Consider the following 26,399-nt stretch of genomic DNA (forward strand, 5'->3'; position numbering starts at 1 on the left):
AGTAGAAGATTTTTTCAAAGAAAAATCTCCATTCTCATTGAAACGCATTGGCGGAATCCACCCTCATGGGTATACTTTGGTGTGGGTGCAGCCTAAAAAAGAAATCCGAGCACTCAAAAAAGTATGGTGGAGAGGAGCTTGAAGTTAAAACAAAGCTTATTCTATAAAACCAACATGTTTTGACCGTGAGGTCTTAATCAGGGCAAGTGAACTGAACTTTTGTACTTTTTTTCTCAAATCAATTTTGAATTACGTACTTTTACTTGTAGCAGAGTATTTCTGCATTGCAGTATTGACACTTTTACTTAAGTAGAACGTGAGCAGTTTTCCCACCTCTGGTGTTTATAAGACCCATTAAAGGTATATTCAGTGATTGTATTTCATTCAAATAAAAATATAATTGGTACATTTTCCATTCATTCTCCTCACTAGAAAGTGTGCTGACCATATAAGGACTTCAGGTCTTTGCACACTGCTGTGTTTTTCGGGCCGAATATCGGAGTGAATTTCGGAGTGCGTGAATAAAAAAAATCAACCTCACGTTATGTCAATCACGTTTGCACACTGCCGCCCGTTTCGTATTTATTTTCGGACCAGGGTTGATTTTTCCCGATTTTCGCAGCTGACACTGAGTCCCTTGCTCTCTCTCTCTTTCCTCTCTCTCCCTGGCCTACGGCTTTCGGATTTCCAAAACGCAACGAAAACACGCAGTGCAGTGTGCAACCACCTTTCCACCATGGCCCGTGTTACGAGCATAGATAGATTCGTTTTTTTTTTTTTTCCATTTAGTAATATTTTCAGGTGGCCAGCCAGTCCTCGACCAATCAGGGTAGAGTATGGCCGTAGTTATGTTATGTTTACTTATGGTCTGAATTAAGAACGTCTGCTAAATGCCTAGATTGTAAACTGTTGAACTCATAAAATGCCACAGTCTCGCAGTAAATCAGTATCATACATATCCTGAAGCTGGAGACGTAGGCCTACCAATATTCAGTGATTGGGTCTAATGATCAAAACGAGAACATTATAATGGTGTAAAAAATATATAAAAAACTAAACATTTCCACGCTGTAAGGCCAGTAAGGGACAAGATGACCCCCGGCCACTTTTATTATCACTGAATATACCTTTAATACACGTCTTAGTTTTACTGACTTGACGGCCCCCGTCTGGGGACCCTACTTACCCCACCGCTATTTGAATAACCAAACTCCCAAACTGTGGAATAAACTCCCAGTCGACACTCACTCCCTAGCTTCCGCCGTGGCCTGAAGACTCACCTCTTCAGACTCCACCTTTTCTTTTGTGGCCAACTTGAGCGAGAAACATTTTTTTTTAAACTACCGCAGAACTTCATGGTTAGTGCACGGCATGAACGACCGTTTAGAATAGATCATATACAAGGCAGCTTACAAGTTTAAAAGACAAATGAAAATGTCCAGAGAAAAAAAACATTTGTATTTATTATATACACAACATAAGGGTCACTTTTTTTTCAGACAAACTTGGATGAGTAGAAGAACAAGAGGCCGTGCCTCAGGGGCTTTTACATGTTGATGACTCGAGACAGCTTCTGCACTCTGTTGAGAAGCAGGTCTCCCTTCTTGATGGTCTCCTGGTACTGCCAGTTCTTACTGTCAGGTCTAGGGAGGAAAACAGCAAACAATTAAAACCCATTTAGGCTGAGAACGCATTATTACGCATCATTTTATGCTTTAACTATAAAAAAACTGCAGATCTACAAGCTCACAGAAGTGCCGCGCTGTGAGCTTGTAGATCTATTTTTGAGAAATCGTGAAAATTTGTGCCAAGACTTTGAATATTTTGATCCGATTCTATATGTCTACCAAATCCTTCTAAAGGTTTTTTTTTGTTGAAAAACCTATGTTTCTATGTTAGTGGTGCTCATACTTTTTCTTGTCAAGGACCCCCAAAATGATATGTATTTGGCCACGGACCCCCATCTCAAAATATTTAGTTCCAGGGACCCCCCCAGAAGCAAATATTTGAGTTACAAATGTTCGCTTAAAATATATAAATATTCAAAGATATGCACACATTTTCACGACTTTTCAAAAATAGCAGATCTACAAGCTCGCATGCTGAGCCGTGAGCTTGTCTGCTATTTTTCAATGGCTTAAAGGACAACTTTGTTTTTTTACAACAAGGGTTCATATTTTAGGTTGTAATTAGAGAAAAGAAAAAGTGAGTGTTAAAATGTTTTCATTTGCTTCATTCTATTGTTTTATCGCGTTTACCATGCAAAAATGTGGGGCATGCGTACGCATGGGGGCATGCGTACAAGTGGTAAATATGTATTTTTAGACACAATAAGCCAGCAGTTTCTTTATTACTATTTACAGTAACACTTCTAGCCCCCATTAGTCACATCCAACCATGAAAGGTTGCGTTGTATCTTGGGAATGGGCTTATTCTGTGTAAAATGACATATTTAGCCACTTGTACGCATGCCCCCAACCACTGAAATAAGAATCTCTAAAACAATAGAAAGAAGTAATTAAATGAAATAATTTTAACACTCATCTTTTATATTCTTTAATAACAATCTAAAAATATGAACCCTTGTTGTAAAAAAACTAAAGTTGTCCTTTAAATATAAAATAATTCCAGGTCTAAATGGGTTAAGAAATCTTATCCCCCTTTTTGACTGTCAAAAAACAGGTGGTCGTTAAATATATTTTTACCTGTTGGTTTCCACGATCTCGTTGACTTTGTCAATTTTGCAATGCAGACGACCAGCGGCGATGAATCGTGACAGTTCCCTGTGGACAGAGTGCAGAGACGAACTTCACTTCATGCAAATATTATTCCCCAAAAGACAGATTAGACTTTTGCCCCGGGACCCAAACTAGTAAAAATAGCATCTGCAAGCGCACGTGTTGCTTCGCACCGCGATGTACGCTTGTATAGCGGCTATTTTTACTTTGACTATTATTTTTTTATTCAGGGAATTTCTCAGATTTGTTTGAAAATCTTTGGAAATATAATATACAGTCGTGGCTAAAAGCATTGGCACCCTTGCATTTGTTTAAAAAGAAACAACACACAATGGTCTAGATTGCACACAGTGAAGGAACATCAAGGTCTCTGGAGATTGTCCATGTTTGGATACAATCTGACCTCCTGACAATTCTCTCCTTTTTCATTTTGTCCATGCTCAGTGTGTGACACAAAACAGCAGAATGAGGATTTACTCCATTTAAACAGGGTGGATTAGTGGTTACTAAAGATTAAAGTCAACTTGGACTCACCACAGGTGAGTTCCAGGTGAAGAGCCTGCTTGAAATTCAACTACAGTGTATTTAAGTATTTATGCAAGTTTCTGTGTAGAATGAGCAAGGATTCTGCATTTATTCTAGTTTTATGTTGTGTTCCTCTGCAAACCAAATACTGTATGTTGATACAAAATATGTTTTAATTTGCCAAGCTTAATCTGGAAGATTTCGTTTTTTTCTGTTTTACAAATGCAAGGGTGCCAATAATTTTAGCCACGACGACTGAATTTGTTATAATAATATTGTTGACACGACACCTTTAGTTTGAGAAACAGGATTAGATGTTAATTTCCTTTGTGCAATTTAGGAAAAGAAAATAGAGTTTTTACTGGACTCGTGACACATAAAAACTAGGGATGGGTATCGTCTGCGATACTTTTAATGGTATCGATTGATGACATCGATACTATCGGGTATCGGTTCACATAAAAACGAACGATACCTCGTTTCGATACTCTGGAACGCACCCCTGGCCGGTCGCATCTGTAACAGTTGGGCTACTGAGAGTTTAATGACTGCTTTATTAGGCTACACTCGTTACTGTGGAAAATAGCCGACAATAGCCTATAATGTTTATTATTATGATGATTATCCAACGTCTATACTCTCCGCTCTGCCACACTGTGTGATCATCATCATCACCTCAGCAGCTAAACTTAAATAAAAAGTATCGAAAATGGTATCGAAAAGGGTATCGTATCGATTCCCAGGTATCGAAAAAGGTTTTTCAAAGGTGAACGATACCCATCCCTAATAAAAACGACTCAGTGTTTGGGAAACAGTGCAAGTTTAATCCATGTGCCGTCAAATAAATTGGTCGGGCTCACGTGTGTGTTAGGGATGGGACGATATGAAAATTTCATATCACGATTGCAAAATCAAAAATATCCCCAACATCCATTATCCTGGGGCGGAAAATTTGCCAAAATATAGCAGATCTACAAGCTCACAACGCGTCGCAATGTGACACGGTGTGAGCTGGTAGAGCTTGTATGATCCCAGTGCATGACCGAGGACGATTTGACGATAAATTGAAGGAGCCATAGTCAACTTTTTCTTGAAAAACGGATGCTAAAATAAAAATAGTTTCGAAAATATTTTATAAAAAAATAAGCTTCATACATGTGTTTCTATTCAAAAAAAGCGTAAAATAATGATAAAATAATCATTTTGGCCATTGTCAGACCGACACTTTGTTTACATTCTAGTCTATTCTTTGATAGTGTTAGACTAGGATGTAAACAAAGTGTCGGCCCGACAATGGCCAAAATGATTATTTTATCATTATTTTACGCTTTTTGTGGTAATTTTTTAATTGAAACACATATATGAAGCTTATTTTTTTATAAAATATTTTTATTTTAGCATCCGTCTTTCAAGAAAAAGTAGACTATAGCTCCTTTAAATCTCTGCGATACGATTATCGCCAGTGTTTTTTTTATCACGATAAACAAAAATATCGCTTATCATCCCATCCCTAGAATGTGTGTGTGTGTGTGTGTGTGTGTGTGTGTGTGTGTGTGTGTGTGTGTGTGTGTGTGTGTGTGTGTGTGTGTGTGTGTGTGTGGAGGACCTACTGGTCTATGAACTCTGTGCTGACACCGAAGGCCTCGGCCATGTATCCCAGGGTGAGGGAGCGGTAGGACTCCAGCAGCTGACCGTAGGCCTGGATCCTCATCTCCCTCACGTAGTAGCGGTAGTGAGGGGCAAACAGCCAGTCCTTCTTCATCTCCTGCTCCACCGTGGCTGCAAGCAACACACAACACAACGCTCAAATGAGAGGTGCACTGTTTAACTCTCAAATACCTGGAACGCGCCCGAGTCGCATTCGATTTTAACCACTTTAACCATTATTTTATGCCTTAACTATTGAAAAACAGCAGATATACAAGCTCACAGCGCGGCACCGAGTGCCGCGCTGCGAGCTTGTAGATCTGCTATTTTTTGAAAAATCGTGAAAATGCGTGCAAGTCTTTGAATATCTTTGACCCGATCTTTGACCCGACTTCTAAAATCCTTCCTCTAAATCAGTGGTTCTCAAACTTTTTCATGTCAAGGACCCCCAAAATTACATGTATTTGGCCGCGGACCCCCCATCTCAAAACATGTTGTTCCAGGGACCCCCAGAAGCAAATATTTGAGTTACAAATGTTCGCTTTTAAAAAGATATATTCATATTCATAAATCACGTTTTTTCAAAAATAGCAGATCTACAAGCTCGCAGCACGGCACTCGGTGCCGCGCTGTGAACTTGTATATCTGCTATTTTTCACCGGTTAAAGCGTTCAATAATTCTAGGCAAGGCCAAAATGGGTTAAAAGTGCTATCAGTATCAAGTAACCACAAAACTAGACGCCAAACCTGGCGTCTTGTCTAAATAACATGTTATCTATATAGCATACGTGAACAAGTAAATAACGCAGGCAGAAACCTCTAACCTTTTTTTTGTTTAATTAATGTCCTACTTGATATTAACACTAAATCTGCAAGCTTCGAACTTGTACAACTGCTGCTACGTTTGCCATTTATACAGGGGTTGACACCCGTGGCAAGTAAATAAAACGCTTGGGCAAGTGGAGTTTACTTTCAGTTTGCATGACAGGCAAGTTTGAATGGGGAAGCAACAGTCTATATTAAATCATATTGGTTATTCATTAAAGTAAATAATGCTACCGTTTAACAAGTAGCAGTTGCGCTCGTTCAGATGTTCAAAGTGACTCTCGCCACTTGGCAGTTATTGATTGGATCAAACTATTACTTTTCAGGCAAGAGGGCCATGACCTTTGGGCAAGCAGAACTTGACCTGTACTTGTACTCAGTTAATCAATAGAAAAAAGTCATTTTGGGGGTGAACTACTCCTTTCAACGCTTGCATTTAGAATCCTGAAAAACAGGATTGGGCGATATGGTGATAAATATCGATGAGACGTTTTGTCTAAATCAGTATCAGTAGTACTTTAAAATGTCAAGGTCTCCCCTTAACTCTGACAGTATACAAATGAAACCAAATGGACCCGTAATGGGTCCTTTGAGGACCACTGGTCTAAATGGTCTGTTACTCCTTTTTCTTTTAGTTTTTGTTATCTTGTACCGTTGGTGGTTGTACTGTTGGTGGTTGTACTGTTAAGTAACTTGAGAAATAACCATAAAAAAACAATATGAAAATTAAAAGAACCGTGATAAGATTGTGTATCGTGATACAGCTTGGGAAAATATTGTGATATTATATTTTTCCATATCGCCCACGCCTAGTCAAGGAGACCGGTCCGGTACAAAGGAACGACCAGGTAATAAATTATCATTTGGTGATTTGTTTGAGGAGCTTTTTTTTTCCAGTGAAGAGGAGAAACCCTGTTGTTGCGCTCACCCAGCGACTGGAAGAACACGGAGTAGCGGCACTCGTACAGAGAGAAGAGGTACTGGCGAATGGCAGGCAGGCTGTGAAGAACCTCCAGGATCTCTGCTCCCTTTATGACCTGAGAGAGAACGTCACGTTACAAACTGCCAACACTTTGTTTTGAGGCAAATCTATTCCGTTTTAGGCGTAGCCTTTTGTAGATCTGCTATTTTCAGAGCGCAACCAAACACAAAATGACTTGTCTTTTAGTTCTACTGGATCTCCTCTCAACAAGTCCCTCCCTAACATTTTAGTCCAGTTTTTATTTGACGAAATTGTCAAAATTATATATTTAGTGGACTAAAACTAGAACAAAATGAAAATGCATTCAAAAGACTGACTAAAACTACATCAAAAGAGATGTTGTCAAAATCAACACAGATGTCCAAACTGCACAGCCTCTTCCTCTGCCCAGTAAAGCCTGACCTGAACTAAAAATTGATGGTATTCAATTGGAAAGAGTTTACGAAAATATGTTTTTGGGAGTAGTAATAGATCACCAATTAAACTGGAAATCCCATATACAGTATGTGCGGGCAAAAGTAGCAAGGAATGTCGGTGTCTTAGGTAAAACAAGGGATATTCTAAATGATACGTCTCTGTTAACCCTGTACAACGTGCTTATACTGCCATATCTGTCCTACTGCCTGGAAGTGTGGGGAAATACATACAGTAGTAATATTCATCCTCTATTCATATTACAAAAAAGGGCAATAAGAATAGTACATAAAGTGGGGTTTTATGAACACACAAATAATCTATTTTTGAGGTCTTGTACATTGAAGCTTCCGGACCAAAACTGCTCAACTGATGTTCAAGGCAAGAAATAAACTGCTTCCAGCTAACATTCTTAACATGTTTAGTGATAGGGAGGGGGGCTACGACCTAAGGTGGGAACTCAATTTTAAACAAGCAACTGTTCAGACCACCCGTAAAAGTATGTGCATTTCTATTTGTGGAGTAAAGATTTGGAATAGTTTGACAGAAGAGATCAAACACAGTAAGAACATTTTACAATTTCAAAAAATACTCAAATCAAATATCCTGGCTAAATACAGCAAAACTTAGTCTTCATTACTATTAGCATTTTTATTTGTTATTATTATTATTTGTATTATCATTTTCTTTTACTATTACTTTGTACCTATGTATTATCATTCTCTAGACGGTAAACGTGTACACTCTTATAACATATATGTTTCTTGAATTGTTATCATCATGAAATGGGTATTCTTATCAAGTCCTTTATTTCCATATACATTCTTGTTTTTAAAATTCTTTTCACTTTTTTCTTCTTTTTTCTTTCTTCTTCCATCTTTTTTTTCTCTTTTTTTTTAATTTGTTTTCTTTTATGGAAAAAAAAAACAATAATAATCTGATCACTCTTATAACTAATCAATGTCTTAATTCATGAATACGTAGGATAGGCATTCACAAGCTTTCAGCTTTTGATCACCTGTAACAATGATTATATGAATGTATGACCTGTATAATGAGATGATCAAATAAACTAAACTAAACCCTTTTGGGGAGCGTGTCGATATTGTGACATCAGCATTTGTTCGATGTCCCATTAGTTCAACACTGGTGAATTCTAACCTGCCGACGCTGGTGAAGGATAACCTGGTGAATATTAACCACCTATGCCTAAGCCTAACCATACAGTAACCTCAGTGAAACTATGCCTAAAACTAACCCTTAGTCGAACCAACGACATGTGGAAATATCAAGCCTTTCCCACCTTTTCGCGGAGGTCGGGCCTCTTGAGGGCGATCATGCAGACGTAGACGGTGTAGGTGACGAAGGTCTTGTAGTCCATCAGCTCGTAGGAGGTGAAGGTGGACACGGTGTCCAGGAAGAGCTCGGCCGCCTGCTTGAAGTCCCGGATGGCCACGCAGTAGAGGCCCTGGTACACCTTCAGCCTGTTCCGCCTGTCCCAGTCGCCTCCCTCCTCTATCAGACTGGGGAGAGGAAAAACATAACAGTGGTGATTTCCTAGACCAGTGGTTCTCAACCTGTTCAGGCTGTGACCCCCCAAAATAATCATATCATCAAAACTTGCAAAAAAAACGGAGAAAAAAAAAACGTCATAAGGGAAAGGGAGCAGATTTACAAGCTCTCAACATGTCATGCTGCAAGGTGTTGTGGGCTTGTAGATCGGCTATTTTCATAACGTTAGATTGTAAAACTAGTGGAACAATACACTTTTTTAACATTGATTCAAAATCAGAAATAAATAGTACATTTATAAAAGAGTGCGGCCTGCCCGATATCAGACATCATAGAAATACTTAAAATGATGTGCTATATTGTGTCAGTCCATATCGGAATCGTATCGAATTAGATGCTTTCATATCGTATGTCGTATCGAAGGTGAAAAATCTATATCGCAGCATCACTAAGAATTATATTCAAAAGATGACAAAAGAATTACAAAAAACTAAATCAGAATTTGCTGTCAAAATCAAGACAAACACCAGATCATGTTTTCAACAAAAGAAACAACAACCCAGAGACAAGGGATGGGACGATAATTTGTTATTATCGTGATTAAAATACAAAACACTCACAGATACAGTCGTATCGTGGAGATCATTTATCGTGAAATATTCCCCTCGTCATACACTATACTAGGAATTAGCTTTTGCTGAGCTGCACATTCAGTACCACTTAAACCCACTATTACTTGATAAATAATTTTAGATTTACCTTTTAGCTTTCTCAGAGTTGCGTGTGATGAGGTCACTGTCCATGTAGAACAGGCCGATCCTCAGCAGGTAGAAGACGATGTCCAGTCTGTGGCCCAGAGCTACTGTCTTGTCATAGGTCTTCCTGAATGCTGTCAGAGCGCCCTCCTGTGGACGCACACAGACAAGCACAACAACATCTCTGTCAACAAGGCTCGAAAACAGGGCTACTCAACTTATGATGGCTCAGGGGCCACACAGCAAAATACAAAAAGTCCAAGGGCCGCAAGCTAAAAATGACGGTCCTGTTTTGGACGTTTAGACAAAGATTTTTTTAACACACCACACGAGTAGTCTAAGAATGAAGGAATCGCACATAAAACAGCCGCATTTCCATCTATAAGGCCAAACCTCATTGAACAAAAAGATTGTCGTGGAATGATTACCGGTAGTGATGAAATTACAAAGTTTATTCTTTTGGAACAAACTAAATTGCAAAAAAGTTGAAAAATAGTTTCCTAGTGGTTTCGGAGAGAAACTGAAAAATGAAATGATTTGTACACACTGAAAGTAGACAAAATATATTTTTATTGGTATGACCATGACGGGCCGCATAGACATGCCGCAGGTTGAATAGCGCTGATGTTTTTTTTACAATTCAAGTTGCCAGAAACAATCCTAAAGATTGAGCATAAACTGCCATCAATTGCCTCAGACTGGGAGGGTTAAGCTTACAGAGGATGGTGTGTGTGTCTGTGTGTGTGTGTGTGTGTGTGTGTGTGTGTGTGTGTGTGTGTGTGTGTGTGTGTGTGTGTGTCATATAACTAACATGACTTATTTAATTAAGAATGATATTCCTAAGCCAATTCAACATTCGTACCTTATCTCCGATGCGGATCAGGTACTCGGCTTTGGCCATCATGGCGTCTCGGATCTCGCTCTCTCCCAGGTTCTTCTCGGCGTCCTCCAGGACCACGTCCAGGCGCTTCAGCTCCTCCTCGTTGGCCTTCTTCATCTTACTGAGCAGGTCCCCGTCCAGTGTCCACTTCAGGTCCTTGCACAGGGGCTCGTAGTAGGGAGCCATGTCTACAGTGCACACACACACACACACACACATCACAGGGGAAAGACCGTTTTAGCCCCATTTAGAACGGGTACACATTATTGTGTATCATTATTTTTAAGCTTTAACTATCGAAAAATAGCAGATCTACAAGCTCACAGCGCGGCACCGAGTGCCGCGCTGCAAGCTTGTAGATCTGCCATTTTTGAAAAAGTCGTGAAATGTGTGCAAATCTTTGACTATGTGTATTTTCAAAGCGAACGTTTGTAACTCAAATTTTGCTGGGGGGTCCCTGGAACTAAATATTTTGAGATGGGGGTCCGTGGCCAAATACATATCATTATGGGGGTATACAATGATATACAAGCTCACAGCGCGGCACCGAGGAGCTTGTAGATCTGCTATTTTTGAAAAATCGTGAAAATCAGAATTTTGACCCGATTCTATAAGTGTCTTTTGAATCCTTCTAGGGTTTTTTTGAAAAACCCTATGTTTCTGTGTCAGCAATCTGGCCAGCCATCGTCAAAGAAAAGGTCCTTTTCACTTAACTGGAGCTCAGTTAGTCTGTTCTTGAGACTGCTATGTCAGTGGTTCTCAAACCTTTTCATGTGAAGGACCCCCAAAATGATATGTATTTGGCCATGGACCCCATCTCAAAATATTTAGTTCCAGGGACCTCCAGAAGCAAAATTTGAGTTACAAACGTTCGCTTTGAAAATACATATATTCAAAGATTTGCACACATTTTCACGTCTTTTTTAAAAATAGCAGATCTGCAAGCTCACAGCGCGGGACTCGCGCTGTGAGTTTATATATCTGCTATTTTTCACTGGTTAAAGCATTCAATAATTCTAGGCCAAATGGTTTAAGAGTCGTTCGTTTACGAGTATCGCAAAAGCTTCCGATTACCTTCTAAAACGCTGGTATCGGCGAGTATGACAGTCTATGGCATACCATTCCTATACAATGTATTTAGGCCTATCACATGATATTTAATTTACTCTCATTTGGAATGTTTCAGTTGATGTTTTGCACTTACCGTAATATTACTTACTTGTAGCTGCACATTACCAATCATTCATGGAATTCAAACCATTACATTTCAAGAACCCCCTTATGGGTCCATTTTGTTCCAGTCTGCCTTTGGGTAATATACATTAATCGATCAAATATGATAACTAAAGTTATTAACACCTATACAACTACAACTATAACTCTGACGGCATACAAATTTAACCAAATTGACCCTTACAAGTCTATAACTCTGAGAGTGTACAAATGGAGCCAAATAGACCCTTCTATAACTCTGAGAGTGTACAAATGGAGCCAAATAGACCCTTACAAGTCTATAACTCTGACAGTGTACAAATGGAACCAAATTAGGGACCCGTCACCCGTTGTAATTTGGTTCCGATTGTACACTGTCAGAGTTAAGGGGAGACCTTTGAAATGTAACAGTTTGGAGGAACACAGAGTGAGGTTGTCATTGATGGCCTCCATCAGCGTTATGTATCTTATATAACATTAATAGAACATATAGTTTTAGGTTTACTGTTAGCTCTGATGGCCTCCATCAGCTCGGTCTTAACGGCAGCATCTCCTCGGTGTCCCTCCATGGTGAGCAGGAACTTCAGCTGAGCGATCCTCAGGTCGGGGTTCTTGGGCAAACCCTCCTCTTCTAGGTTCTCCTGAGGCATGCTGTTATTGTATATAACACACAACGACTAAAGAAAGTACAAAAATATCTCTAGAAGAGTTTTCTTTGTGCTTCAGGAGGTTTTAGTTGCTACTTGCTAGCTGCTAACGATGACTACAGAAAAACACACACTGCGCTGGAACTGCCGCTTCCGCCGGAAACTGCTCTTCATTGGTTGGTTGTCGTTTTTTTTTTGTCCAGTGTTGCCAGATTTGGGGGGGGAATAAGCAAACCACCAGGCAAATGAAAACAAGAGCAAAACTATGAAGATGCCTAATCTATATAGTTATATATATAGTATACTAATTTGCACATAATGCAGGAGGCAGCAGGATGTTGTATGTTGTAGAAAACGAGTGCTTCCAAACTCTGACAGTTGGAAAAATAAAATCCTGTACAGAATGTCTTGACACTAACTAGCTCATAACATGCCTATGGTGGATTTTTATGAAACAAAAACTTTGCAGATAGAAAGAGGATAATTGAAGCTTTCAGTACAGCCGCAATGTTGGTGAGTTTAACTTTGTTTAATACAATCAGATAGGACTTTTCTGTTTGGATGTATGGGCTGTCAATGGCAGAAATGATTTTTTTGCCACTCAGTAGGCGTGTTCCCACATAACTTCCAGCAACAGTGATGTCACGTGCATAGGCCTACCCTCCAATGGAAAAATTGGGAGTGTGGTTTTTACATTTTCCCATTGATTGATTGATTGATTGAAGACGTTTGCAATAGGAAAAAGTACAGTTTCATGACAGTACAAATCACTGGTACAAGGTCAACTTAGGAGATCCTAGTTAAATCGTTTTGGCTTATTTACAGAGGAACCACTTTATGTATCTGTATCTCATCCAGTGGTGGAAAAAGTAGGCTACTCTCATTTTCTACTTGTAAAAGTATCAATGCTGCATTGTAGAAGTACTCTGTTAGAAATTGGCTTCAAAAGTACAAAATGTTTGAAAATAGCAGATCTACAAGCTCACAACGCGTCGCATCCGGTAGATCGGCTATTTTCACATAGCCAAAGTATAAAATAGGACTAAAGTTGTTTATGTAGTATTATACTTTATACCAGCAAAGTAGTTCTATCTAGTAACTAAAGTTTTCAAATAAATGTAGTGGAGTAAAAGTACAATATTTGGATCCCAGATGTAGTGGAGTAGAAGTAAAAGTATTGGAAATCGGAAAGTAAGTACAAATACCTCAAAACTGTACATAAGTACAGTACTTAAGTAGGCCTACATTACTTAAGTAAAAGTACTTAGTTACTTTACACCACTGATCTCATCTCATATAACATTAAAAGACAGACAGATAGAACACAGTAGGCTACTATGCATAGGAAATTGTCAGCAACAAGGGGGAAAAATAAAAAAGCAGTCATAAGAAATTAAAATAACAAGGGAAAAAATTAATAATAGTAGACTAATAAAGAGAAATAGGAGGGAGATATTTACAAAGGAAGGGGGGGGGGTAGGTATGTGCTTAGTCTATTTATAAGTCTCGAGTAGCACCCACCTGAAGGTGACTTTTCAGGCCAATTTTGAAGGAGGCTAGGGATTTGCTCTCCTTTATGGAGGCCCTTCCTTTTAGCCAATGAGGAAGCTGCAAGAACAACAGTGTGTTGCCCTAGTTTACCACCACTGGCTCAGAGGCCTGATTGTCTCCACCAGCCGAAGGCTGAGGGAGAGTATGTTTTCCCCTCCGTCCGTCCGTCCGTCCGTCCGTCCGTCCGTCCGTCCGTCCGTCCGTGCTCGCAGTTTGTGAGCAGCTAATCTCAGTCACCGTTGGCCCGATCGCTGCCAAACTGAGCACACACACTCCCTGGATGCTAATTCAGAACCTCTGCCCCACAATTTTTAAATCAGCCTCATGGTGGCGCTATAACAGGCCGATTTGTGTGGCCTGGTGGAGACCTGTGCTCGGAAGAGCACTGCTTCTAGTTTACACTGCAGCCAAATCCAGCAAGTAGTAACGGCTGCAGCCTGCGGGAAGGCGTCTGCGAGACCTGGGTCTGCAAACAGGTCTGCAGGAAGGCGTCTGCGAGACCTGGGTCTGCAAACAGTTCTGCAGACCCAAGTCAACCTCTCTACTGCTCCCAGTGGCAGCCTTAGCTCCAGGCGGAGCCGCTCGATTGTCCACGACATTGCAAGCAGCGCGAAGGCCAGCGGACCTTGGTCCTGCTCTTCGCAAAGATTGCACGATTGCATTCTCACCACGGCTTCGTAACTCGCGCGGCCGGCGAGTTACGAAGCCGTGGTGAATGCAATCGTTATATTTATGCCCAGGCCGTAAGGCCTGGGCAAGCCCACGATAAACGCCCTGTCCAAGTGACTACAATGTCTGCACAGTCACCGAATCACTAGGGGCCAGTAAAGTCAAGTAGTATGGGGTCTGCAGACCCGGGTCTTCAGACCCGCATCTGCAGACTTCCCGCAGGCTGCAGCCGTTAGCTTCTCAAATCCAGCCTGAATCAGATCTGGGTCACATCCAGACTGGAATCTGATTGGTATAAATGGTCACATGGTCATATGAAACCAATCAGATTCCACTCTGGATGTGACACAGATCTGATTCAGGCTGGATTTGGCTGCAGTGTAAATCAGGCCTCGAGTCCCTTTTCATATAAAGAGCCATTAATTATTTGGCCTTTGAGCCACGGGGCACGGACCACCATTTGATGAGATTTAGCCTCTCCAAAAATGTGTTGTTATTTGGATAAGGTTTTGTCCAATTCCATGCTGTATTGATGTTAGGACGAACAGGCAAACATTGATCAATATAACAATTCTTCTACATTCTCTAATTATGTAGATGATTGTTAGGAAATGCATGGTGTTAAACAATAATTTAACTACTGAGAGTGTAACATTTATACTCTCAAGAGTTAAACGATCTATAGTAAGGGTCCATTTGGTTACCAACTCTCCATCATTTAGCTGGGGACCACCTGGAACCCCATGAAGGACCACTGTTTGAGAACCACTGGTCTATGGTCACAACACGTTGTGAGCTTATCTTGGGGGAGGAAAGATTATACTATATATTATTTATATAGCCTATCTATTCTTTAAACATTTTAAGTAGCCTACAGAAATCTTGTATGGGGTCTCTGGTGCAAACTATCTTCAGATGGGGGTCCACAGACATTCCGGACAAATACATAATTTGGGTAGTAGGTAACAACACTTAAAAACAAAAAACAAAACATGGTTTCATTTGTAGTCCTAAACGGCCATGTTGAGGACCAACACAGGTGTTTCAATGTGTTTGATTGGCATAGAACTAATTATGTTCTACGTCAACATGGCCGGTGTAGGACTACAAAGACTCAAAGAAAGATCAGCCCAATGTCGCTTGTAATAAGCAGACATGGCAACACTGCCCCCGCCATCTAATTTGTTTTCTACTTTTAAAGCGCATAGCTCCACCTAGTGATGCAACCTGTGGTCTTCCAAGGCAATGCAGAGAGTGGTTCTTCTCAAACCTTTTCATTCCAAGGAGGACCAATGACTCCCAAATTAATGCATTGAATGATTTGATAAAACTAAAGTGCTTCCAAACTCATGATATCAACCATGATACCATGGTTCATGGTCAGTATCATGTCCATATCAAGGTCAGTATCCTGTCAGTATCACGGTCAGTATCTTGTCAGTATCTTGCCAGTATCATGGTCAGCATCATGGTCAGTATCATGGTCAGTATCTTGTCAGTATCATGTCAGTATATTGTCAGCATCTTGTCAGTATTATGGTCAGTATCTTGTCAGTATCGTGCCAGTATCATGTCAGTATCATCTTGTCAGTAGCATGTCAGCATCTTGTCAGTATCATGGTCAGTATCATGTCAGTATCATGGTCAGTATCATGGTCAGTATCATGCCAGTATCATGTCAGTATCATCTTGTCAGTATCATGTCAGCATCTTGTCAGTATAATGGTCAGTATCATGGTCAGCATCTTGTCAGTATCATGGTCAGTATCATGTCAGTATCATGGTCAGTATCATGGTCAGTATCATGGTTAGTATCATGGTCAGCATCTTGTCAGTATCATGGTCAGTATCATGGTCAGTATCATGGTTAGTATCATGGTCAGCATCTTGTCAGTATCATGTCAGTATCATGTCAGTATCATGGTCAGTATCATGTCAGTATCATGTCAGTATCATGGTCAGTATCATGTCAGTATCATGGTCAGTATCATGCAATTTAACCCTAACCCTAACGCCTCAAATCATGAACACAGCCTGCGATGTGCGTGAAATTTTGCACGCACATTCCCACTAGGTCAAGGAACAGATGCCACCCTTCTCACATTGGCCTGTTATAGCGCCACCAGCGGGTCAACTTTTGCATAACTCAAATCACGCATGCAGTGTACGATTGCGTCAAAAAGAGCACTGCCTGCGATCTTGACATTTTGTACTTTTATAGCCATTGTTTTTTTGGCTTGAAGCGAGCCCACGATTGTTTCGAAGGAACCATATTTTCTAGTTATAATTTAATCTGCATCTGAGAACGTCCACCACTGCACACAGGCACCATGCTTAAAAGCTGCGGCCATATTTTTCACATCCCAAGCATCCTTCTGCAGCAGAACAGCACCAGCACCCAAAGCACTGGCATCTTAGCTCCAACTTCAACATAGGGGTGGGCGATATGGTGATACATATCGTAACTTGAGACGATACAATGTCTCCACGATATGCCTTTTCAGAGATCGCATATGTCGTGATACAATGAGGGAGCCTTGTAAAAGATCCTGTTGAATTGTTACAGAGATTCATTGCAGAATTCATTCAAACCTGCATACTTTACAATGTTAAGGTACAATACTCTGACAGTTTACGAATGAAATCAAATGGACCAGTAAGGGTCCATTTGGTTTCATTTGTATACTGTTAGAGTTACATACTTGTAAGGGTCAATTTAGACCGGTCAATTTAGACCTCCCAAAAGGAACCCAGAGAGTCCCTGGACCCTACTTTGAGGACCACTGGTCTAAATGGTCTGTTTCATTTTAGTTTTTGTTACCTTGTAGGTGGTTGTACTGTTAAGTACTGGTAACTTGAAAAATAACCATAAAACCAACATAAAAAAGAATTGTGATAAGATTGTGTATCGTGATGCAGCTTGGAAAAACATTGTGATATTGGATTTGTCATATCGCCCACCCCTACTTCAACACTGTGGGGGAAAGTCCCCCCAAATCTGATCCACGGAGCAACTCACAATGTTCTAATATTATCTGCTGGGTCATATTTGAACCGTGACACCGCAGTATAGTAACTTTATTTTAGAGACCTTCAGAATGTATTTATAAAATAATTTGTTAAAATAGCGGTCTGTCTGAGTAGCCTTCTTACTTTGTAAGAAAAAGTAAATGTTTCCTTTTTTGCATATTTAAACTTTAAACTTAAACAGATCAGTTGACTGTTACACTTCTTTTACAATCTGTAGCACCCTGTTGCACCCTGAAAAAAAAGAAGAAAAAAAACATTGAGATTTGCAGCACTCTGGAAAAAAAAACATTAAGAGATATCTTGTATTGTAAGTATTTAGCTGTCTTTTTTGTTTGTTTGTTTGTTTAATTTTATTTGACTCGACGTTTTGTTTTTGATTTGATTATAGTATTAGAATATTAATTTGTATTTTTATCTGTTTGGTGTGGTTGCTATTGGCAACGCACTATTGTATTCGGTCCGAGATTTTTTATTTTTTTTTCCAGCAAATTGAACCTTTTTGTAGACCTTCTGAGTAATGTTACGCGGGTTGACACAATACATCACAATATATGATATAAATAGTAAGACGGATTTCATTTCCCCAGTGGATTCCTCGTGACTCACGTCACGGCAACCACACTTGCAATTTCCCCAGAATTGCGTCTTTCTAGTTTTTATACTTTATTTTGTATTTTTACTTTTAAATATATTTATATTTTCTACTTTTATTTGTATTTTTACGTGTATGTCTTGCTTTGTTCAGGACCCCAGGAAGACTAGTGGCTCATATGTCTCTAATGGGGACCCTTTATTAATTAATAATAATTGAATTGTAAACGCTCTCAGATGTAGACCTTTAAGGGACCATTTGGTTCCTAAATATAAACCTTTTAGATGGAGACCCCTCAAGGAAGCCTCTCCAAGGACCCTTTATTTCCAGCCATCCACTATCTTCCAAACACTGTTCTTCCTGTTCGCCGATGGCATCATGTCGGCCAAACTGAGCTTGGTCCGGAACATCTGTTTCACGGGCTCGGGATCGATGGCCTGTTCGCGCACGAGGGCGAGACATCTCTCCTCCAGCCCGTGTAGGTTTGCCACGAGAGACTTCTTCGTCTCCAGGATCTCGGTCCCTACCGTTCGGATCTGCTCCTCCAGATCCTTGATCCAGTGCTCCGTGAAGCTGGACTTTAGAGCCAAAGCCCGGTTCAATTTGACCAGCTTGTGTCTCTCGTTCTTCCAGTTCATCTCCTTCTCGGCCATCTTTTTCCTGAACTTGTCCGTCTTGTCTTTACGTTCCTCTGCCCAGAGCCTCTCTTTGTGCCTCATCTCGGTCCTCAGTTGGGTCTGCTCGATCAGGATCTTCTCCATCTCCACTCTCCATCTCTCCTCCTCCGCCTTGATCTCGGCCCTGAAAAGGACCATGTGGTCATAGTGCTCTTTTTTCATGTTCTGCTTTTCGTCCTCGCTCTTCATCATCTCCTTGATCTCGCCCGCTGCGATGACGAGTCTCTCGCTGAAGGTCTCGTTCTCCAGTCTCATGATCAGTCGCTCCCGCTCCCACTTCTTCTCCTCTCTCTCGATCTCTCTCTTGAAGCGATGCTCCATCGTCTCGCGCTCCGTGGATATCCGGTTGTCTTTGAACTGCATCTCCTTGCCGAGGCTTCTCTCCTGCTCCTTCCTCAAGGCTTCATTTTTCTCCTTGAGGGTCTTGGCCCGGGCCACTCTGATGGCCATCTCCTCGCGCTTCTGGTCGATGGGCGCCAGTACCTTCAGGGCGTCGCTGAGCTCCTTCTCCAGCTCTGCGCCGTGCGACTGTATTTCGTCGTGTTCGGTTTCGAGGAACGTGATGGCCTTGTTCATAGCGTCGTCTTCCCTCTCCATGAGATGGAACTCGCGTAACGACGCCTGCCATGATATTCGCTCCTGTGAGATTACGCAGTCGTTCATTGTCTCTGGTCTCTGATCTCCTGCTCATTCAAGTCTAAACAATGTACGTGAATGTCACCGAGTCGCCGTACATAAACGTATGTAAATGAGAGCAGATACGTCACATCGCTGTTGTCAGAACATCCGTGACGGGGCAGTGACGTGAGCCTGCTCTCGGGCCTCTCATTTCTAGTGTGTGTGTGTGTGTGTGTGTGTGTGTGTGTGTGTGTGTGTGTCAGTTTTTGACTCCATCCATCCATCTATCTTCAACCGCTTATCCGGAATCGGGTCGCGGGGGTAACAGTTCCAACTGAGACTTCCAGATTTCCTTATCCTGAGCAACTTCCTCCACTCCCTCTGGGAGTATACCGAGGCGTTCCCAGGCCAGTTTGGAGATATAATCCTTCCATCTGGTCTTAGGTCTGCCACGGGGTCTCCTCCCAGTGGGACGTCCATCGAGGACCTTCCTAGGAAGGCGTTCGGGGGGCATCCGTATACTAGATGCCCAAACCACCTAACCCGACTCCTTTCCAAGTGAAGGAGCAGCGGTTCTACTCCAAGTCTCTCTCGGGTGATTGATCTCTAAGGGAGATACCAGCCACCCTTCTGAGAAAACTCATTTCGGCCGCTTGTACCCGAGACCTTATACTTTCGGTCATGACCCACACTTCATGACCATAGGTGAGAGTTGGAACGATGACCTAAATGACTCCTGGCAGTGAGCAGTCCTGCTGACCTGAAATTAACCTCCACTTCTGGGCTGCGAGTCCTACCGCTACTCTACCTTAGCCTAGCTCAGCTAGACATCCCCAGCCATGTTAAAACAAGTAAAGGCTGGGGATACTGCAGTGAGTTAGCTGCATTAGTATAGAGGTAATTTTCAGTTTTCGCCCCCTAGTGGCGGAAAAAATTACCTCTGGGAACTCGGATTGGTATATCCACGAGTTTCCAACGCCCCATAGTGCATTGCGCAAACGTCTGCATCGAGGTTCCGCCGCCGATTTACAAGCTCACAACGGGTTGCATCTGCGACGCAACGTGAGCTTGTATGTCTGCTGTTAAACTCGGAAGTTTGGTCCTGATAGTCTCCAGTAAACCCCCGGGGAAACTTGTGGATAGAGGCTGGCCCCCAGGCAAACTCTACCTATGCCTCCTTCCTCAAAGGGCGGGTCCTAGCGTATGGTCCCATAGCCTGAGAGGCTATAAGCATGTCACCATGGCGACGCCTAGCCAATGGGTCTACCTACAGTATGACTGGCAGTGGGTCTGAATGGGCGTGAAAGTGGGCGTGGTGTTGGTGAGATTGTATAGATAGATATGTGGACAGCGGTGCCCACTTATCTCTCTGAAATTAAAAGTAACTAAGTTAATTTAAGCACAGCTTCCTAATGATAACCTAAGCCTACAAAGTAACTTGTAACTTAAGCTTTCAAATACAGTACCCATTTGCCAGTGGAGTAGATGTATAGGGCATTTAATAAAATCACACCAGTGTGAAGTGAGCAGTGCCTTTTATGAGTTCATTGTGGGCTCGCTTTAGCGTTACCGTTACCAATTTTTATACTTCGAGATTTAAAAAAAAGTCTTTCCCAGTGAATTCCTATGGGATATTAATTCTGTCTTGCCATTTATATTACTGCTTGGGCTTGAGCTGAATCGAAAGTCCGTCTGAGGATCTCCTAGTGAAGATAATATAGGCTATACTACTTCACAATCTTTGTGCTAGAAATTCTCCATGCTCCATTAGTCGCTTTAACGCCACGGCATGCGTTTGTCAAATCCTGTTGTGGAGCCTGACTGAGCACATTGGGGGTGGGCGAGTGTCTGCCGTTGCCACAGCAACCACAGTGTCGGCTCTGGAGTGCTGAGAGAGAGAGAGAGAGAGAGAGAGAGAGAGAGAGAGAGAGAGAGAGAGAGAGAGAGAGAGTACACGGTAATGGTGGAGGGATCTTTCTCTTTCCTTGTTTATTTTAAATAAATAACAACAAACACCCACATGAAATCTTTTGCAGTATATGTTCTCCCAAATATTTATATACTAAGGTTATCCTCCTCAAAAAAACTGTCCGACAGTACAAAGGCAGGGCCTTTAGCCAACGAGAGAACAGCGTTCTTGGTGACATCACCACCAAAAAGTGCGACCCGATATAAATAACAACACCCACATGAAATCTTTCGAAGTATGTTCTCTCAAATCTTTATATAGGGGATCTGAGGGATTGAATGTAGAAGTTATGTTGGAGTGCCCGTTGGGAAGATCTTTGTGCCCATACCTGGTGTTCCATGCGAGCCCACACCGTTTCGTAGGAACAGTATTTCTAGTTGTACCTAGTTACCTATGACCATACTTCCCACCACTGTCTGTCCTATATACTGCTCGCGAGAGCAGGCTTACGTCACTCCCCTGTCACGGCTGTTTCGACAACAGCGATGTGACGTGTGACCTGCCCTCATTTATATACGGCGTGAGCCGCACAGACTCTACCGAGCACGAGACCGGCAACAATGAGCGACTACATAATCACACAGGAGCGGATATCATGGATCGCGTCGCTGCGCGAGTTCCACAATCTGGAGATGGAAGACGAAAGCCAGGACGAGGCGGTCGAGGACCTGGATCAGAGGTACAATGACCACCAGCAGCATGGCGAGGACCTCCTGAAGAAGCTCGCCGACGCCGTGAAGGCCCAGGCGCCCATCGACCAGAAGCACGAGGAGCTGGTGTACAAGGTGGACAAGGCCAAGACCGCCATGGAGAAGGAGAGAGCCCTGAGGAAGGAGACGGAGAAGCAGCTCTGCCAGGAGATGCAGCTGAAGGACAACCAGATCGGGATGGAGCGGGAGCAGCTGGAGCAGCGCTACCGGAACGAGATCGAGAAGAAGGAGAAGAACTGGGAGCGGGAGCGCGTGAAGATGAAGGCGGATCGCGAGAGCTTCAACGAGAGGCTCCTGGTGGCGGAGGGCGAGATCAACGAGATGATGAAGTGCCAGGACGCGCAGACGCACATGAAGAAGCTGCACTACGACCAAATGGCCCTCCTCAAGAAGCAGTTCAAGATCGACGAGGATAGGTGGAAAGTGTCCAACGTAAAGATCCAGTCCAAGCAGTCCGAAGTGAAGATGGAGGTAAGGAGAAAGGTGAATCTCTGGGCAGGGGAACGTAGAGATAAGAAAGACAGCTTCAGGTCAGAGAAGGCCCTGAAGGAAATAAGTTGGAAGAAGACGAGAAGTGCGATGGTTAAAACGAACCGTGTTTTGGCTCTGAAGTCGTGCTTCACGGAGCATTGGATCAAAGATCTGGAGGAACAGATCCGAACAGTCGGGTCTGAGATCCAGGAGATGAAGGCGTCTCTTTCGCAAACGATTCAGGAGCTGGAGGAGAAATGTCTCCAGGAGTTACTCGATCAGCATGTCGATACTGAGCCCATGAAAGAGCTTTTCCGGACCACGCTCAATTTGTCCAATATGTTGCCGTCGGCGAAAAGGAAGCACTGTGTCTGGAAACTTCACAGACACTTTCACAGAAAACTGTTTTTCCCCCATACGCGCGAAAGCACTTGCGCACGCTCTTGTACAGGGGTTCACAACGTGGGGTGTCTTTGAGAGGGTTCCTCCAGGGGGTCTCCGGCTAAAGGTCTCCTTTTCTGAATTCATAATCTCATTTACAGAAATGATAGATTAGGCCTATATGTTTGGAGAATCGCCACACCAGGTTTAGTCGATCGGTCAGATGGTTATCATGGCACACACACTTTGAGTATAGATATAGTATATGTTACACATCTATTTATATATCTGTCAGTAGACCAAGGAAGACACCTCCATAAAATTCTCCACATTATGTTTTGTATTATTTTTAAATATATTCCGTTTAATGGAAGTCATTCGGGCTCGGATCGAGCGAAAAACAAAGCCCAAATTTGGAGTCGTATAGATTTGTCAACCATATTAAATTCCTTTTTAATTTAGTATTTCTTTCTAAGTATGTATGGAATGTGTTGGGCAGTATGGAAGTATGTAATATAATTTCACCAAATAAATCAATATTTTGGCGATGACATAACATTTTCTTTTAAATTCTTTAAATATTTTTTAAATAGCAGAAATAAAGCAGATAAACAGGCTCTGAACGTAAAGGTGCTGTGATGTTCTTTAATCTTTTGTTAAAACAAAGGTTTTTGTTATAAAGGAAAATACATTTTCAGCTGGGTCAACAATTGCATCCAATTGTATCCGTGGCATACATTAGTTTAGTTTAGTTTATTTCGTGAAAAGGCCGAGTTTCAGTTTAGTTTCAGTTTAGTTAGTTGCAGTTTAGTTTCCCGTTGCTACTTGCTAGGTAAACCAGACTATTTTTCTTGTCCACCTTTTTTCTGAAAGCTTTTATATTTTACCTGGAGAACTGGTTTTCTGATATATATATATATGCATTCAATTCATAAAACATACATTTCAGGCCCGTTTTAAAGGAAGCCAGTCAGTGAGACACATTTTTTGAGGGATGGGGTCAGGGCAATCCACACTTAGGTGACAGTATAGAGCCCCGAGGGACCAACAGACAGAAGCAGGGAGTAGGGTTTAAGTGGTTAAAACAAATCTGAATACTTTCGTTACTTGGTCTCAGTTGTGCCTTATCAGCAGTCAGCAGCTGCTAGCAGTTAGCATGTAGCAGGGAGTTCATTGGACAGTAAACGCACACACCGGCCCCTGGCTCAGCGCTCTGGTAACACACCATAGAGTTATATATAGAGGGACGCACAGGCTATGATTGGCATTATCTTATTGGCCATTTGGCCTGGTCTGGTTTTAAGAAGGGATTAATATAGGAGAAAGGGGGGAGGGGGGGAATTAACCATGGCAACATCTTAACACTTACAGACCTGGCTGGCTGCATCACGGCTGGTTTTACTGTTCATTTGAGCCCTGTACACCTATTCTGTTCTGTACATATGTTATTGCGACCGAAGGTCGCATATACTCTGAAGAATCGTGTCGCTTGAGTGTCCGAAGCCTCGTGACCGTCCTTCCGAAGCCTCTGTGATGTCAGTGTGATGTCAGCGAGTTGTGACATCACTTCCTGTACAGGGCAGCTACACGAAATGTGGATAACACTATATATGGAGATAGTCCCGTCCATCATGTCATATGGGACTACCGTCATAGAAAGTAGCCATTGTTAGGCCGGAGTCAATGGCTGTCTGTCTGACTGCCAAGTCTGCCATTGACTTGCAGCGCATGAACGCCGCACTGGAGCGTGAAAACCAACAGGCCTGATGGAAAATGATACATGGCCGCAGGCTTTGTGACGTCCCACATCTTATGTGCTGGGCATACTACTAACCGACGCCAAGGACCTCCAGAGGCCATACAAAGAGTATCTAACCCGAGGCCCCTTACTAAGTAGCATACATTTACAACATACCTTCTCCAAAAACATCAATATTGAACTCCATATGTATATGGATACATACATGTATTTTTATTAATAAAGGATAAAATAAAATAAAAATGCCATAGATGGGCATTCCCAAAATCCCTTAATGGGGATTTCTGATGTCATCAATCTCTGGCCCTAACTAGCTCAAAAGCCTGCTTTACTCTGATTTACACCCTACCTTTCCAGATGATGACCTATTGGGTACACACTTATGTCCAAATATAGAAATCCCAAGGCATCAAACCTAAGCTTGGCTTTACTAATTAACATATGTTTCATGCCCATATATGGAGATCCCTGTCCCAATGTTATCAATATTAAGGACATATCTGGAAATGCCCATATTTGGCAATGTCCACATATGGGCATGTTTTGACATAACATAGTCAGGGAACTCCATGTATGGGCATAACATTGATTCTGTGAGTGTGCCATGATTCTGTGAGTGTGCTGAGCTCCTAGGGTTGATACCCTCACAAAAACATGAACAAACTCCCCCCAGAATGACAACAACTAGAATCGTCAGAGAAACGCTGTGGTTGGCCAGATTGTCAAGAATTGGCGTGACCTCGCCCTTTAGGGCGAGGTTGCATGTCACCCTGAGGTCGCATTCCACCCTTGGGTGTCTTACTAGTTTATGCACAAGTGTGTAGGCCTAATGCTTAATGTAGTGGCTACATTAAGCATTACACACTTGTGCACAACAGATGTACAGTAGGTGTAAGTGCTAGTTTTGTCGGCTCCAAAAATGTCCTCAACCCCACTGATACACCTGGTTAAGACTTGGAATTGTACGCAGCCATAAATAACACAATGGTCACAGGTTGAACTTCGTTTTGCATTCTTTACTTAACTTGATTCCACAGTGCATGTTGTTACAAAGTACATCTCCTGGCGTTGGTATCTGGTGGTGCTGGTATAAAACATTTTGTCCACACAGGTGCATCTCTTCTCCTCGTCACTTAAGGCCTATATGCCCTTGGTTCCCAATCAACCAGGCCCAGGAGAGGCGTGCCCAAGGTGCAAAATCATCAATCAATTAGCAAATAAACAAACTAATAATGCCAAATAATAGTAAATAATCACAAACATAATAATGAGAATAATAACAATAATCTAACAAATAAACCCAGTGCAATGGCTTCTACAGTACAGGGCTCAAATGAACAGCTACATTGTAGCCTATTGGTGTTCGTTTTGGCAGCACATTTTAATTTAGTTTAGTCATAGGCTTTTGAATTAAATTTAATTTAGTTTTAGTTATATCGAAAAGTATGAAAAGTTTTAGTTTTGGTCTAGTCAACCAAAGTCATCAGAATGTAGTCATCAGATTTTAGTTTTAAAAGAAAGAAATACATTGTTTTTTGTAACATTATAGTGTCAATACAATAGTGTTTTGCCAATTATTTGGGGGGCCCACCCAGCCCACATGTTGGGAACCTCGCCAGAGGTTGTAATATTGATGAACTTGATGCTGACGTCATGGTGATAGATCTCCCTTGGATTTTCCCTACAAAATAGAAAACTAACACAAATTAAAACAGTTGTGTAATTGCTCCATCTTGTCAACAGATGGTGGTGTTGGTCTGCTGTTGACAAACCAACGTTCTAATAGTCCTGCTGTAGTGCAATTATTCTGAAGCATTCACACATTATAACATTCA

The 26,399-nt window shown here is 41.8% G+C and overlaps 1 protein-coding gene across 1 annotated transcript; it reads right to left on the minus strand.

The window, feature by feature from the left end:
* Nucleotides 1-1,443: 1,443 nt before the first annotated feature.
* Nucleotides 1,444-12,280, minus strand: psmd6 (proteasome 26S subunit, non-ATPase 6). Its single transcript, XM_080727835.1, has 8 exons — nucleotides 11,996-12,280; nucleotides 10,261-10,466; nucleotides 9,403-9,548; nucleotides 8,435-8,654; nucleotides 6,664-6,772; nucleotides 4,874-5,042; nucleotides 2,706-2,783; nucleotides 1,444-1,643 (listed from the first exon to the last, which is right to left on the minus strand). Exons 1-8 carry the CDS (start codon nucleotides 12,138-12,140, stop codon nucleotides 1,547-1,549), a joined length of 1,170 nt encoding a protein of 389 aa, XP_080583961.1. The 5' UTR covers nucleotides 12,141-12,280; the 3' UTR covers nucleotides 1,444-1,546.
* Between the last annotated feature and the right edge of the window lie 14,119 nt (nucleotides 12,281-26,399).

This window comes from Nannobrachium achirus (assembly GCF_963921795.1).
Source record: "Nannobrachium achirus genome assembly, chromosome: 6".
NCBI lineage: Eukaryota > Metazoa > Chordata > Actinopteri > Myctophiformes > Myctophidae > Nannobrachium > Nannobrachium achirus.

Bases quoted from the DNA above. Each gene is read 5' to 3' on its own strand.
- psmd6 (XM_080727835.1), bottom strand. From the start codon at position 12,140: ATGCCTCAGGAGAACCTAGAAGAGGAGGGTTTGCCCAAGAACCCCGAC. The intron at 10,467-11,995 runs GTAAACCTAAAA...TGTGCACTGTAG, and splicing joins GGAGGCCATCAGAGCTAACA to ACATGGCTCCCTACTACGAG. The intron at 8,655-9,402 runs GTAAATCTAAAA...TCCTCTCCCCAG, and splicing joins AACTCTGAGAAAGCTAAAAG to TCTGATAGAGGAGGGAGGCG.